The 14,714-nt window shown below is 43.9% G+C and overlaps 1 protein-coding gene across 6 annotated transcripts in view; it reads right to left on the reverse strand.

Moving 5' to 3' along the window:
- ARHGAP6 (Rho GTPase activating protein 6) overlaps positions 1-14,714 on the reverse strand; it is a 477,667-nt gene that overhangs the window by 33,333 nt on the left and 429,620 nt on the right. For all 6 annotated transcript variants that reach the window (XM_019795051.2, XM_019795050.2, XM_011219513.3 and 3 more), the window contains 4 exons: positions 13,105-13,300; positions 9,362-9,417; positions 6,425-6,575; positions 5,250-5,398 (listed from right to left, as the gene is read on the reverse strand). In XM_019795051.2, coding sequence (XP_019650610.1) covers positions 5,250-5,398; positions 6,425-6,575; positions 9,362-9,417; positions 13,105-13,300 — 552 coding nt within the window. The remainder of the gene's footprint in view (positions 1-5,249; positions 5,399-6,424; positions 6,576-9,361; positions 9,418-13,104; positions 13,301-14,714) is intronic.

The raw sequence follows: 14,714 nt of genomic DNA on the forward strand, positions 1-14,714 counted from the left end.
GAGACCTGAGCCCTGGGCCCTGCGATCCCAGCATGGCACACGGCAGGTGCTATTTTTAGAAGGTGAGCCTGGTTTCGGGCCTCCTGCCAAGTGAAATGCTTTCACATGGTAAACACTGGGCTCTTTATACGTAGGACTGTTCGATTATTTTTTTCTTCGTTTTACTTCATTGATATAAAACGTGCCATTTTCCTCGTTTGATTTTTCCTTTCTCTTCCTGGAAATTTACGGCTGAGGATAAAATCAACTATGTCATTTTCAAATTCATCCCTTTGGAACTCAGGCCTTTGGAGCGCTTCCCTTTACCCCCTTAAAGTCATATCAGGGTTTTCCCTTTTTTTTTTTTTTTAACATTAACGAACAGGAGATTTTGTTTTCTTTTAAAAGAATGTTTAGCACAAGGACAGTCCAGAACTCTGTTTCCGTTCCCTCCTTCTCCTGTTGCTATTCTGGGAATGCAATACAATCCGTCTGTAAAATGGCACATAGATTCCAGCTGCAGGCCATGCTGCTGCGGTTTGTTCATGCTTTTTTGTCGTGTGGTGATTTTTGTTTTACTGCGTTTGAGACTGGAAAGGAGACTCGTTCACAGACAGCTTCCACCCTTGCAGCCTCTATGTCTGTACACGTCTAGGTAACAACACGTGCACTTGGGGGCGGCTCATGACTTAATAGCCAGCCAATGAAAGGAACGATTTTTATCTTCACTAAATAAGCGTCCTAGATCCTTCCTAAACCTAATACGCATCGCTCACCTTTATTACCAGTCTAGCATGTACAGTCACCGGACTAGGAACTTTCCACAGGCCGTTTTGATTCTTTTGCACTATAAGCTCGTGAAGCGGCTGGGCTGTTGGCCTTTTTTTTTTTTTTTTTTAACAGACAGGGAAGTGATGCCCAGAGCCTGGAGCCAGGACGAGGGGCGGAGCTGAGAAGCCAGCCTGCATCTTCCTCATGACCCCGCACCTCCCACTGGTCACAGCACGGGGCAATGGGAAAGCTAAACTTTAGGCAGGGGCCAGGATCGGGGTGAGGAGAGCGAGGCACTGGTCCTGCTCCCGTTCCAAAGCCAACCTCCCGCTTCCCGGAGGCATGCACCTCCTCAGAGATCAGTAACCCCGGCTTCACACTAGTGGCTCGTAACGTCTTTTCTGCCTCATAGACTCTGAAGAACTGGAGGAGGCCTACGGACTCTCTCACCACAAAAGTGCATATCCACACAACATTTCCCATGCAATTCCAGAGCGTTCTTGGACAACCTGAAAAACCACGGCTCAAGAGGTTTCAATTATGTTCCTGCAATATTCTTTCTAGAAGAAATGAAATCGTTCTTCCCTTTGGGAATTTCTCTTTTCCCCAAGGAGCAAAGCAAATAAAACGGAATAAAATAAAGCAAACACAGATAGTGAAACACCAGACTTTGATAAAATACCATTATTTTCCCCCAGAAAAGCACTGATTGACTAGCCAACAAATCTCCTCACGCCCTTTTCAAAATCGTTAAGATCCTATTAGTTAATGATGCAGTAAATTGTAAGGGCCAATTCGAAAGGAAATATGCTCATTTCATAGAGGAGGAAGCTGAGACCTCCCTCTCCAACTCTGTTGTCTTCCTTCTTCCTCTATTTTGTAGAAACAAAGTCATGCAGCAAGGCCCTGGCGGAGCGCGTGTGAGCCTCCAAGCTCCACTTCTTCATGTTCCAAGTCGTAACAACTACCCAGCAGAGAAAGAGCACAACTAACCCCGACCAGCGAACAGGGGCGAGGAAAAGCTGAACGCTGCTCTGTTTCGGGAGCACAGTTTACAGTAGACTTTTGCCTCACTGCCGTGCACCCACCCTGTTTCCTCTATAGGCCTGCGCCAAACCACCACCAACAAAATATTTGGCAAACGACCTCTAGCTCCTCTCCCTCCACTCTTAACTCCAACCAGAGGGGCTTCCAGCTAAGCCCCATCCCCACGCAGAGCTTATGTGGGCCGTTCACTCAAGACCTACGCCTTCGCTCATGTGCAGTTTAAATTCTGTCTCCTCCATGAAGCCACTCCTAACTTTTCTGGCCCACGTTCACCACCTTTCCTCCGAACCGCTGGGGTGACTGCACTGCCTCCCCTCATGCTGTATTTGCCTGTATCCTCACCTCCTCCACCGCCTAGAGGCCGCAGCTTCCCAGACACAATAATTAGACAATCTCTGAACGACACTCGCTCAGGTAGGCGCTCAGGATGTACGTGATTCAAACGCCAAGGCCAGTGTGACACGGAGACATTTACAATACGAACTGCTGTTTTCCACATTGCTACTCACACAGAAGCTTCCCAACTCACTCTCTCCCTGCCTCTAACCAATCTGCAGCACAGGTGACCCTGCCTTTAGTGGAATCCTTCCCAACATTCAGGGCGTAAAAGAATGCAGCCCCTACCCCCTTAGAAAGGCATTCAGCACTAGATCAACACAGTCTAATCTCCCCTCATACCTTCTCGGGACCTTCCCACGCCATAGCCTTGCCTGCAATCTGAGACGGCTGCGCGGGCTACCCGTCTGCCTGTGACTTCGAACCATCTCACAGAAGCAACCCTCTCCTCCTCTTTCCCATGCTGCTTTAACGTCTGGTTACTAGTCCTTCATCTTGACTCAAGGTTTAGGTCGAGAGTGTCTAGAAACCCTTGCAAACTCTTGCTTCCCTGCACAACTTTGCTGTTCCCAGGATATTTTCCTATTCCTTAGAATAAACTAGTCTTCTCAACCACCGTGCAGCGCCAGGTGAAGAATCTGTATCCCCAAAGTTCAGATAAGGAAACTCAGGTTTAGGGAGGTTAACAGATTTCTCCAAGAACACATGGTCAGTTAGTTATAAAGCTACTGAGTGCTCTCGGCCAGGGGTGACTTTGCCCCCCCCCAACCCCTCACAGGTTACTCGGTAATGTCTAGAGATGCTTTTGGTTGTCACGACTGGGGCACGGTGGGGAGCTGCTACTGACATCGAGCGTTTAGTAAAGGCCTGGCTGCTGCTAAGGCATCCCAGGATGCACAGGGCAGCCCCTACAATTACCCGGTCACAAATATCAGTCATATGGAGGCTGGAAAACCCTCAGCTAGACCCCTCGTGGGGTTTTTTCCTAATTCTTATTCTAGATTTCTGCTCTTAGTAAGCTGGACCGGTTTGGGTTTGAGGCATAGCTGCGACTTTCCTGGTCACTGGATGGTCCCAACCACTATTCAATATGACAATGTGTGAATTAGAACAAGGAGCCCCTCCCTCAGCACATTCTCCTGAGGTCTTCTGGGACATTGTCCTGCTCACTCTGCAAACCTACAGTGCCTGTGGGGTCCACGGTGCCTCCCCCAGAGTTCTGAAATGCACAAATGGGCAACTTGTGCAACCGTAAGTGGAGCCCCCTGTGGGACACTGGGTGAGTTATTTAACCCCTCCAGGCCTCAGTTTCCACCTCTGAAACATGGGGGCTGCTATCACTGCTTGTGCAGTGAAGGACTGACTGTACTGCATAAAGCCTCTGGCATGCAGCCAACAAGGGGTCGGAGAGAGAGAGAGAGAGGATAGCTAGTGTACCAACAGGCCAAGTGGCGTTTGTACCCATCCGAGAATATCTTCTTCCTTTTGGCATAGGTGATGGAATCTCGTTCAGCATTTGGACTAAAAGAGTGTCTGAAAATGGTTCTAAAAAAGCAAGAATGGCTTCAATTGGACTTCCTTCCTTTCCTCGAGGCCTTCTCAGTCACCTAAGACCCAACCGTCTGCTCACATCTTACTTCAGAAGCATCAGAGAAGCAGTTGGCAAGCCTAGGAGCACAGACAGGGCTCTGCCTCTACCCAGTGATTAGGCAGATGATTCTACAGCTTGTGTTGTATCTGTAGCTGATAAAGGATGACACCCAGACGGGTAATACAACTACTCAACAATTATGAGAATTATAGTATATCCCTGGGAGAGCTGTGTCTGCTGAAATAAGGTGTCAGCACCATATTATGAAGCCTGAGGCCAGCAGAGGTGTCACTAATTATAACTACGATAGAGATACACGGCTAACTCTGGAAAGTTCCATTCTCACACCAACAGCGAGGATGATAATAAGAAATGCAGAACTGCCTTTCCGGGTTAAAGTGAAAAAAAAGAATATGACCAGGATTTTTAGGAAAGAAATTTGATAAATACAGAACTGAATCCACCATCAAGCTGAGTTCTGCTTAACAAGGATTTAAAAGAAAGGTTTCTGCGGTGAAGTAAGTTTGGAATGCATTTGGCCTCTTCGTGTTTGATTTATAATGAGTGTTAGCACAGGAAAGGGTCAGAGATCACCTGGGGAATCCAAGGTCAAGGAGAAGTATGACTGCATCGTATTAAAAAGGGAAACAGATATTTTGTTAAGGTGAAGATTAAATAGGTCATCTAAAATTGAGGCCAGCATCTCCTTTGTCCAAGGGTGAAACCAAAAACCACCTTGAAGCATATGGGTGTGATCAAAGAGAACCAGAACCCAGGACCTCAGAAGGGCAGGGGTGGGGTCACCCTAGGGCCCGAGTGGGGACCAGGTTCAAGGAGAACATCCCAGGAGGGCCCATGGGACTGTGCAGAATCTATCCAGTAGCTGACACCCTGTGGCATCGAGAGACATGGTGAGAGCAGATCAGACTTTCTAGTTCCTTCTAGTTCCTTCTCCACCTAGTTTGGAAGCAGGACTGACTCTCCATGGCTTTAAGCCTGTTGATTTTGGGGGAAGGGTTTAAGGAGAGAAAGGACCTCTCAAAAGGAGGATACTAGACTTCTAGCTATAGGGCAGATGGGAGCTTGAGGGACATTGGAAGAATAACAAGGTGACATCATAGTTGGGCTCCAAGTTAAGGAAGCAGATAAAATTAATGACAAGGGCAGCAATCTCCCCCCACCCCCATTACTCCATTTTTTCGTGATTGTAAACACCTCTGTAGCTCATTGCTCATCTTCACACGAACGGAAATCCAAGGTTTTGCATAAAGCATCATCAGGGAAAATGACAGCCTTGTTTAGAAGCGTTCTTGAAACACGGGGCGTTAATGGCCTATGTACTCTTAAGAACTGTCCCTCCTGAGAAAAGCCTGCACTAGTTCCCTGTCTACATGGATAGGCGGGTCAGGAAAGGGCAGGTGTCATTTCCTCCAGGTGAAACAGTTCTTCGAATCAATGGCCCACTCTTTTACAACCAGAAAAAGGAGGAGTCACGGCACCTGGGGCCACCGGGGGCGGGTCATACCTCTTGCCCATCTTTGCTGACGTTGTCGTTGGCGTGCTTGGCCACCATGGAGAGGAACTGTAGGAGGCGGTGGAGGGTGTCGCAGTTACAGGGAGGTAGAAGGTAGACGAGGAGCTGCAAGGTACCCAGCTGTTCCTCTGGTTCCAACACTAAGCAAGGCAAAAGGAGGCATTCTGAGTAAGTTAAAGGGGGAACTCCATCACTCGGGTTCCCAGAAGAGGCCCCTCTCAACCCCTTTCAGAAAGGGATTAGCCAGGCCAGTCACATTCCACTCCACCCTTTCTCCCATTGGCTTAGCAATTTAGCACAAGGATCTATGAAGGAATAAAGATAAAGTAGACCTGGGGAAATGAAACATCTAGAGTGAGAATTATCATCCCGGGTTGAAAGGTAGCTTAAATTCCCTTACTTTCTTCTCCCCTCCCTTCCCTGGCATTACTCATCATTTACTTTGTGGACTGCAGTCTTTCATTTTCAGTAAATATTTACTAACAATGACTGGGAGTTGGTGAACATTCTAAAAGTTGAGTTTATAGCAGATTTGAGGCCCTTTTCTGTTGAGCAATCCACAAGGAATCGACTTTTTGTTGGCAATAACCAAAGACAGGGCACAAGGACAGTGTCTTCACTCTCTTCCTTGATCTTGTTTTAATTGTGGCATTGGAGGAAGAAAAATATGGAGGCTTTCATAGCTCTGGCCTGTTCCTCCTTTTCTCCTCCATGTGATCTCTGTCTACAGCCCTCGAGCAGCCATATTGAAAGTCCTGCCACTGGGCTATGCCATCCTGCTTTCCCTGGAATGTTGCCTGCCTCCTTTTCTCACTCTGGATTCCTGTGGCTCCCTCCTTCCTCGTACCAGAAATGCAAACTCATTTTTAGGCACAGACTCAATGTGAACTCTTGCTGTTCCTCCAAAGCATCGATTTATAGCACTTTGTACTGGGCTGGGGTCATCTGAAAGCATCCCAAATTCTTCTTTGTTTCATGGCAACTTTCTTCTTGCTAATCCTCCCCAGGGTAAATCTCAGAAAATTCCCCAAATAGCCTACTCATTAGAGACCAATAAATAAGAACCAAAAAAAGTTACTGGGGAACACATGCACAAGGTTCGATGAGTGAGTCGGACATCCCAGTAAATCCCAGGACACATTCCTGCAAATGGCCGTATTACGCACAGAGAGTATTGATGAAGGCTGTGTACAGCTCCCTGGTGAGGAGGGGGTCCGGCATGTCCCTCAGGAACTCCTTCAGCAAGGCAGCCACATCATGGACGCTGTGCTCTTCCTCCAGAGAGACATCGACCCCACGGTCAAATTCCTCACGTAACTGGAAAAATAATGGTTCAAGTGGCAGTCTTATGACTCAATGTTCAGGGCCCAGCAAACAAAGTGTGGGGACATGCAGTATCTGGTATTAAGCTTACCCAGACACCAGAAAGGAGAAGAAAACAACATGTCGCCTTGATCTACAGAGTCTATGCAATCCAGCCATGAACATATATATATATATATATATATAAAATTATATAAATGTATATAGTATATATTATGTTTAAATATGTATATAAACGTATAAATTATATATAGACATATATAAATGCATTATTAAATAAATGTATCTGTAGGTTTAATGTTAATGATGCAAGCAGAAGGGCTGGAGAATAACATCCAGAAGGTTGGGGGGAAGAGCTGAGGGGTTGGGTCAAGGGTAAATGTGGGAGGGAGGAATTCATCTATCATACAGCAGTTCTGCATGTCAGTGATCCTACCAGGTTGGAATTTTGACATTTTACAGAAGTACTCAACAAGAAGGCAAGGTTTTTTGCTGCACATGATGAAATTTAAAACCCTAATAACCCATTTGTGACTAAGGCTCGAAAGATGACAATGATTAAATAAAAGCTGCCTTAGATTTGTCAAAGTAGCCTTATTAGGAATTCCCAAAAGGATTCCCTGCTTTAAACGTTATCCTAGGTTTGTTAGCATTTATGACAACACAAAAACACAATAGCAAGAGGAAGGGAGTCATAACTCTACACCCTACTTCCATGATTGACAGCTCAACTTCTCCCATGTAGTGTTCCTGGTATAGAAATGATTCCGTGAGTTCCTGAATCTCCTCTATGCAATAAGCTTCTGTAAGAGTTTATTGGTTCAATTACTCATTCATCCATTCATTCAACTTCCTGTGTACCGGGCCTCGGTATAGGCTCTCAAAGTACGCTAGGGAACAAAGAGGAAACATCCCTATCCTCCCCCAGCTCTCAGGCTGTTAGAGAGACTGGTGAGCAACTGATTAATTAGCTGTTAATATTGTGACAACTGTTCTGAATAAAAAGTGTAGGGTGCTAAGAAGTGATGTTCAAGATAAAATGGTGAGTTAGGGCATATTTCACACTAGGAATCGAAGTCTCCATAACCACAAATTATATTTCGCTTGGATAATCCTTAAATAAATCTCTATGCAAAGGTTTTCCCTTTGGTGGATCCAGATATAACTGAGGAATAATTTCTTTTTTTTTTTAAAGATTTTATTTATTTATCCGACAGAGATGGAGACAGCCAGCGAGAGAGGGAACACAGGCAGGGGGAGTGGGAGAGGAAGAAGCAGGCTCACAGCGGATGCGCCTGATGTGGGGCTCGATCCCATAACGCCAGGATCGCACCCTGAGCCGAAGGCAGACGCTTAACCGCTGTGCCACCCAGGCGCCCCTGAAGAATAATTTCTGATACTAGCCGCCTCTCCACCTGATGAGAATGCCCATTACTGTCCTGAACTGCTCTTTGATTCCAGGCAACTCGTCACCAGGGTACAGTAGGCAGCCAGAATGAAAGTCTCCCACTCGGCCCCACTCCTTCCTGTGATCACTCAAACATGCCACGTTTCTCTCCGAGCACACACACGCGCAGAAAGAATGGACCATGGAAAGAGGCTTAATCTAAATTGTGGGATCTTGAATTTAACATAGATCTTGAACTGAACACAGGGTAAATTGTGTGATCTTGAATTAAGTCTCTTAATTTCTCTAAGCCTCAAAAGAAGTGGGTGAAGGGGCTCCTCTCATAGCTGTTGGGTGGAGTCAATAAGATGATAATGTTTTGAAAATATTCTGCTGCTGTGCTCAGGTGAATGGGCCCCAAAATGTTACCATGCTATCTTCCTTTTTGCAAGCCCTGTGGCCAAATGTTAAATGGTGTTCCATAGTCTCTTATGTGACTATTGAAAATAAAGGCAACCCACCAAATAAACAGAAAAAGGACTCCTTTTTGAAGCCCCTTTTATCTTGACAACAAAGAAGTATCAGGAGGTATTTATTTCAGTTAGTTTCAATACTATGAACAAATATTTCTTCAGCTTCATCAACTAAAAATTATTTTCATTTGGCTTCATTTTTGAGTTGCTGAGTTTCTTACTTCTTTCTGTTGGAACCAACAGAGGAAACATCACGTTTTAATTTTCTTTTAGCCAACAAATGAATTCTTTTTTCAAATGGCAGTGTGCCTTTTGTGAAGCCCTCATGAACACAAACACCTGCCCACTCACAGGAATATACCCGAAGGTCTAGCATCAAACTTCGTTGCGAGAATGCTGCACAGTGCTGAAGGAAACCAAGGGGCACGGTCCCCACGTGGATAATGAGTTGGGGGGGGTGTCAATGGTTCCACAGAAAGGGACTAAGAACGATTTTTTTTTGAGAAAGTAAAACTAAAAACATAGAATCTTATATGAAGGGAATGTTAACAGCACCATTCATATTGCATTTTAGTAAAAACAAGTGCTAGACAATTGTCTTCTATTTATTATTCCTTCCTGATTAGATGCTGTCTGAATCTCCTGCTTTTACAGTTTCAATAAGATGTTTATTAATTAACTTTGTTTGGCTGGACATGCCATGGACACATCTAAACATTTTGATTTCAAGGGTTTGATCACAACTTTTCTGAGCTTGTGAGCTGTTGCCTTTGACCTCCTGGGAGTCAATTATACTGTAATTGGTAGGAGGATACAGGACAGCTACTCTGAAATGAATTTGCAGAAGCTGGAACTTTGCAGGAGGTAATTCAATGGAAAGTCAAGTGAAACTTACAATATAGTCTTCACTTTTCACTTACTTGTCTCACTCTCTTTTTTGAGCTTCCAACTCGGAATATCCCCACCGTCTGGAGGCCTGCAAAGAAGCAAACAAAATCAACAGTTCTGTTTCATGGCTCGAAACTGGAGTAAATCACCATGGACTTAGAATGCCAGCAACATGCAAAACAGTAACAGCACAACAGCGTGCACGAAAGCTTGCTTAGTTATCCCACATTAGACTCTGCAGGTGCCCAAAGCTTAGCCCTATAAGCACCAGGGGCACGTCACGTTAAATGTTTCTGATGAAAAACTTTTCATGTGATATTATGTATTTCTACATCTTCTCCACATGAAAAAAGTAACATTTTCTTCATCGCTTAGAATAATTACTTAAACATGCATTTTATATGAATTCTTAGCTCTTTATGGATGTTAAAAATAGATAGTTCTTGTTTCACTGATAATTAAAAACAAGTACTTATTAAAGAAAATCTATAAAGTACAGAAAAATGTAAAAGATAATGTACTTTAAAAAATACCTGATGTAGAAATAGCCACTCTTAATATTTTGTTATATTTCTATCTAGCCTTTTCTCCATGTATGTGTATGTGTGTGTGTATTTTTCTTTTTACATAGTTAAGCCAGAGTTTTCTTTGATTCAGGTTTGATTGGGGGGGGGCAAGAATACTTCCTAAGAAGTATTACGTACTTCCTCCAGGGGCACAGAATGTCTGGACGGCTCTCCTTTTCCTATGCAAACCATTAATCAGAGCCACTGATCATCAACTACATTTATTTTTTCATTGGTGGCTCATTTTTCTTCATTTGGGATCATCAGTTATGAGGGCGATGCTGATTTGGAGCTGCGAACGGACATTTTGTAGGCACGTGAAGAGAGCTGGCCTGAGAGTAAAGGCAGCAAACAGACTCATGATCTCTTAGCATCATTTGAATCCTGGATCCAGTATTTAAATAGGATTTTTTTTTTGGCGGGGGGACTGCTTTGCTTAATCTAATTTTATCTGGGTTCCTCTCTGTTGCCACCGAGAGTTTGGACTAGTACAACATATAATTAAATTGGAAAGAATCATAATCTTTATAACATTATTTCTTTTCACCCAGAACCAAAGCAAACGTCTTAAATTGTTTAAATCATGTTTTAGATCTCTTGGTAGAACTTTGCAGTTTTCTTTATAGAAGTTTCTTGCTTCTTCTTACAGATATTCTGGGTATATTTTTGATATTAATATGAATGAATTATTTTATTGTTAGAGTATATAACTGATTATTGCTTTTACATAGGAAATAGATATCTCTTTGTATATTTATTTTAGGGTCTTGCCACCTTATGTATTAAGTATAATCCCTTTTTGGTTGGTTTTCCAGGGCTTTTTAGTTAGAAAAGATAGCATCTATAATTACAAACTCATTTATAAATATAATTAAAAATCCATAAACCCCATTTATCAGTTCTCTATCTTATACATGGTATCCTGAACTTCCAGAATAATTTGAGAGACTCATGGTGAGAGGCTAATGATTGCTGATTTGCATAATCACATGTTGGTGCTCGCCCTTGGGTAGGATTTTGCTCTGTATCTATTTTCAAAAGACTTCTGTACCTCCTCGTTGCTGCCCTCAGTTTGTCTGCCTCACAAGTGAGGCCGACCCCTAGCCTCATCTATTGCTCCTACCTCTCTGGGAGCTTGTGAACAGGATAATCGAGCCATTTAGAACCACTCCAGAATTATACATTTTCACCTGCAAAAGGAGCATAATGAGTACCCTGCCTGAATAGTTATGCAATGATTCAATTAATTAATCCATATAGAGTTCTTAGAATCATATCTGGCATCTATTATATAGAGAGAAACAGACCCTGATTGAACTGAATGAGTTTCCTTTGCACAACAGAGAAAACTTTAATATAATAGCAGGTGTTAGCAATTTTAATTTTGGCTGCATTTATTTTCTTAGTTTCTGATGGTTTCTGAAGAGCTGAATTTTCTACAGCAGTGAAGTATCATAAGGGCATTTTCTACACAGGCGGGACTATTCATTTGGCTGAATCCCTCCAGACTCTTCAGAAATGCCCATTTCGATGATATTATTTCCTCAATTAGAGTACTTTTTCAATCAGCAAAAATGACTGTAATTGAAAAAATAACGAGTTAGTGATCGAGTGCTATAATTCCTATGTATCTCAGTTAGAATCTGTTTTAAGTTTTTAGAATATGTATTAGTTTGCTTGTTTGTTCTAGGTAGAGTAACTGACAGCTTTTGGACGGCCAATGCCATTCTCTCGCATACGCTATAGGGTAATTTTCCTCAAAGAGAAGATACAGTCTAGGCATTTAGTAACCTTGACTTAAGACACTGATAAAAACAGGCGTACATCCAAAAAGCCATTGACTTGGCAAAGGAACGTGACTTTGCTGTGGCCTGTCCCAGAAATCGACGCGATCACCTTTCTCTCCTTTTCATCAGAAACTGGAATGGAAACGTGACCCCAGAACACCTGGATCTCAGGCTTAGGGAATTCAAGTAAAGAGGGCGGGCAGAATAAGCAGGAAGCCCCATCCTAAAAATCAGCCCAAATCCCAGAAATGGAATAGGGCTTGAGTCTCCATTATATTGTCTTGTTTCATTGTTGGTGGTGGTGGTGGTGGTTTTTGTTTTGTTTTGTTTTTTTAATTTGTGCTTCTGGGAAATTGAGGATGCTTAAGAAATTTGAGCTAATAGTACAGAAAGCATCTGGGTGAAATGTAAGTGGGAAAGGGTGCTTCCCACACAGACACAGATGGAGTCAAGATAACTGCCCAAGACCAACTGTGGAGGGAATGAAAAGATCTTTGACAAATGTTTATAAGGCTAAAGTGGCTCAAATTCTCTCCTACCCATTTCCCAAACGGGCAAGTAAAGTCTCACGAAAGAATTATTTTTGAGGCTTGCTCTTTTTTCACTGGTTTCAAGTGACCAAGATGAATATCCGTTTGCATTTGAATATGTCTTGTATTTTTCTGAAGCGAAACACCATGGTAACCAGGAGCAGAATCAGGTCCTTGAAAGGATAATCTTCTTTCTTTTAGGCCCTACACTGCATGCTAACCATTCCAAAAAAGAAATAACTGTCCGGTTTTTCGGTAAGCTTAAAGGAAATGCTATTTTACAAATTATAATTCATGAAAATTCATTTTCAAAAAGAAAATAGAAAGACATACCAAATTTTCTTTCACATGAGCAGTTACTCAGCCTGCCATTGGATTTTTGCAGGATTAGAGTAGAATTTTAAACTGCTTAGAGTTCACTCCCTCCGTTCTTTATAGGGCGACACTATAATTATAAAAGTATGAGTCTGTTTTTCTACCTCACGGTGAAATTCAGGCTGAATTTACATATTAGCAGTACTGAACACCTTCACTGCTAAGCTATTTTAAAAAATAATTCTGTGCAATTAATATTTATTGAACACCTACATTGTATTAGGGAGGCTTGGAGACAGACCCAGCCCAACAAATCTTGGCCTCCAGGCTCACGTCTGAGGACCCTTGGGTGCTGGGAGGCCTAAACACCATCAACCTGATTTTTGTCCCCCGCAATCTTGTTTAGCCTAGTACTCTCCAAAGCAAACACTCAGATCTGTAAACTCTCTTTGCAAAGGAAATTTCAGCCCAGAGTCTGAGCAAACGAACAAAGCATTGAACTTGGGTGCTTAAATCCACGAAGCTTGAATAAATGAGAGTCTCTCATACTTGATTGCTGACAGACAAGTCTGCTTACCATGTTTTTCTAGATGCTGACAGCAGCTGTCCACCAGCCTGGGGACCTGTCTGTAAATGGGATTCAGACTGAGTTTCTTATCTCTGGCTTTTTCTTTTTTACTCTGAGCCTCGGCAGGCAAGGAGAGTTGTAAAGCTTCTAGCAGTCGAGACTGATTGTCATCAAGATCTGTGATAGAATCCACTGACATCGCGCCCTGCAAATCATACACAGACGTGAACAAAGAGCGCGGATGGAGACAACAAGAGCAAGTTCCCTCGCATGCTAGCTAATAATGCTTTTGCCCGGGACTGTGCGTCACCCTTGAAATAACGTCGCTTCATTCAATCATGCCGTTCGTACATTAAAAGGAAAACAGCAAACGCCTCTTGAAAAAGTTAGGAAACTACCACAACAGGGTAAGAGAATGGCAGTTACAATTCCCACAAACAACATTCGCCAAATGGAAGACGAGAGCGGGCGGACATAGAGTTGTAGTATTTTGACCCAACCACTTCATTTCTTGAAACAAGAAAAAAATCACACGCTCGATGAATGAGGTAAAGTCAGAGAAGCCTCGTGAAGAAAACCGAACATCTCAACTATGACTCTAGGAAGCAGATGTTTAACATTGGATTCCATGGAACAGTCTTAGTTGGGTGTTCCCCAGACAGGGCACAGAGAACTTGATCAGGAATGTGGTCCCAGGAGCCAGCTGTGGGCGGGGGGAGGGGGGGCGGGTCAAGAAAGGGGAGGGAGAGCAGTGGGTGAACAGCATCACCAGCCTATGACAAGCCCATGGGCAGCTGGTACCCAAACGCCCTGGGGACCTCTGGGAGATCGTGTGGGTCAAGCACCTCAGAGCTAACTGTGCTCGGGAGCAAGTATGCTGGGCTATTTATACCACAAGCCTCAAGAGTCATTGATTAAGGGCAACTTCTGGTAGGGGCAGGGAGGTGACATTCAATGTCTCCACACTTGCTGCTTATCACCTGCATGGGTGGGGGACTCTGGCCATCAGAGAAAGCCCTTGGCAGGGGTGAGGTGCTGGCAGGTGGAAGGAAGGCTCTGGCATGCTGGGACTGGTAAAGGCCGAGTGGAGGGGAATAGGGCATCGGTTGTGTCTGCAGAGCTAACCCCTCCACCCCCCACGGAGGGGAAGCGGAGAGGAAGGGGTTCGCTGCTGGTATCCTAGCAAGGTCTGGACAGATGAGAGGGCATCTGGGAGGCCCGCTGCCTGGGCTCCAGATTCCCAGAAAGGTCACATGTGGAGTTTGGCTGTTATGGCCATATGACACGCAGGCTGAGAGACGATGATAAGACTGCAAGAACAGTTCCATCACATACATTTAAATATCCTGGAAAGTCGTCATTTCTCCACTTGTAAACATAGCTGAAGCCTTGAAAAACAGCAGTGGCTCAGGTACCCCTTTATCTTGAAGAGATCTCAAATGTTGATTAAGTGGGAAGAGTTTGGGGTTTTGACTAGGGCAGTAGTGAGTGGCTGGAGGTGGCAAAGATTTGGGGATCTCCAGGCAAGAGGAAAAGGAGGGCAGATCTCCTAGTGACCTAGGAAATTTTAGAGATGCTTATGAACTGATTCAGCTGATCACCAACCAGTTTGCCTGAAA

The sequence above is a fragment of the Ailuropoda melanoleuca genome, chromosome X (assembly GCF_002007445.2).
Source record: "Ailuropoda melanoleuca isolate Jingjing chromosome X, ASM200744v2, whole genome shotgun sequence".
Classification (NCBI taxonomy): domain Eukaryota; kingdom Metazoa; phylum Chordata; class Mammalia; order Carnivora; family Ursidae; genus Ailuropoda; species Ailuropoda melanoleuca.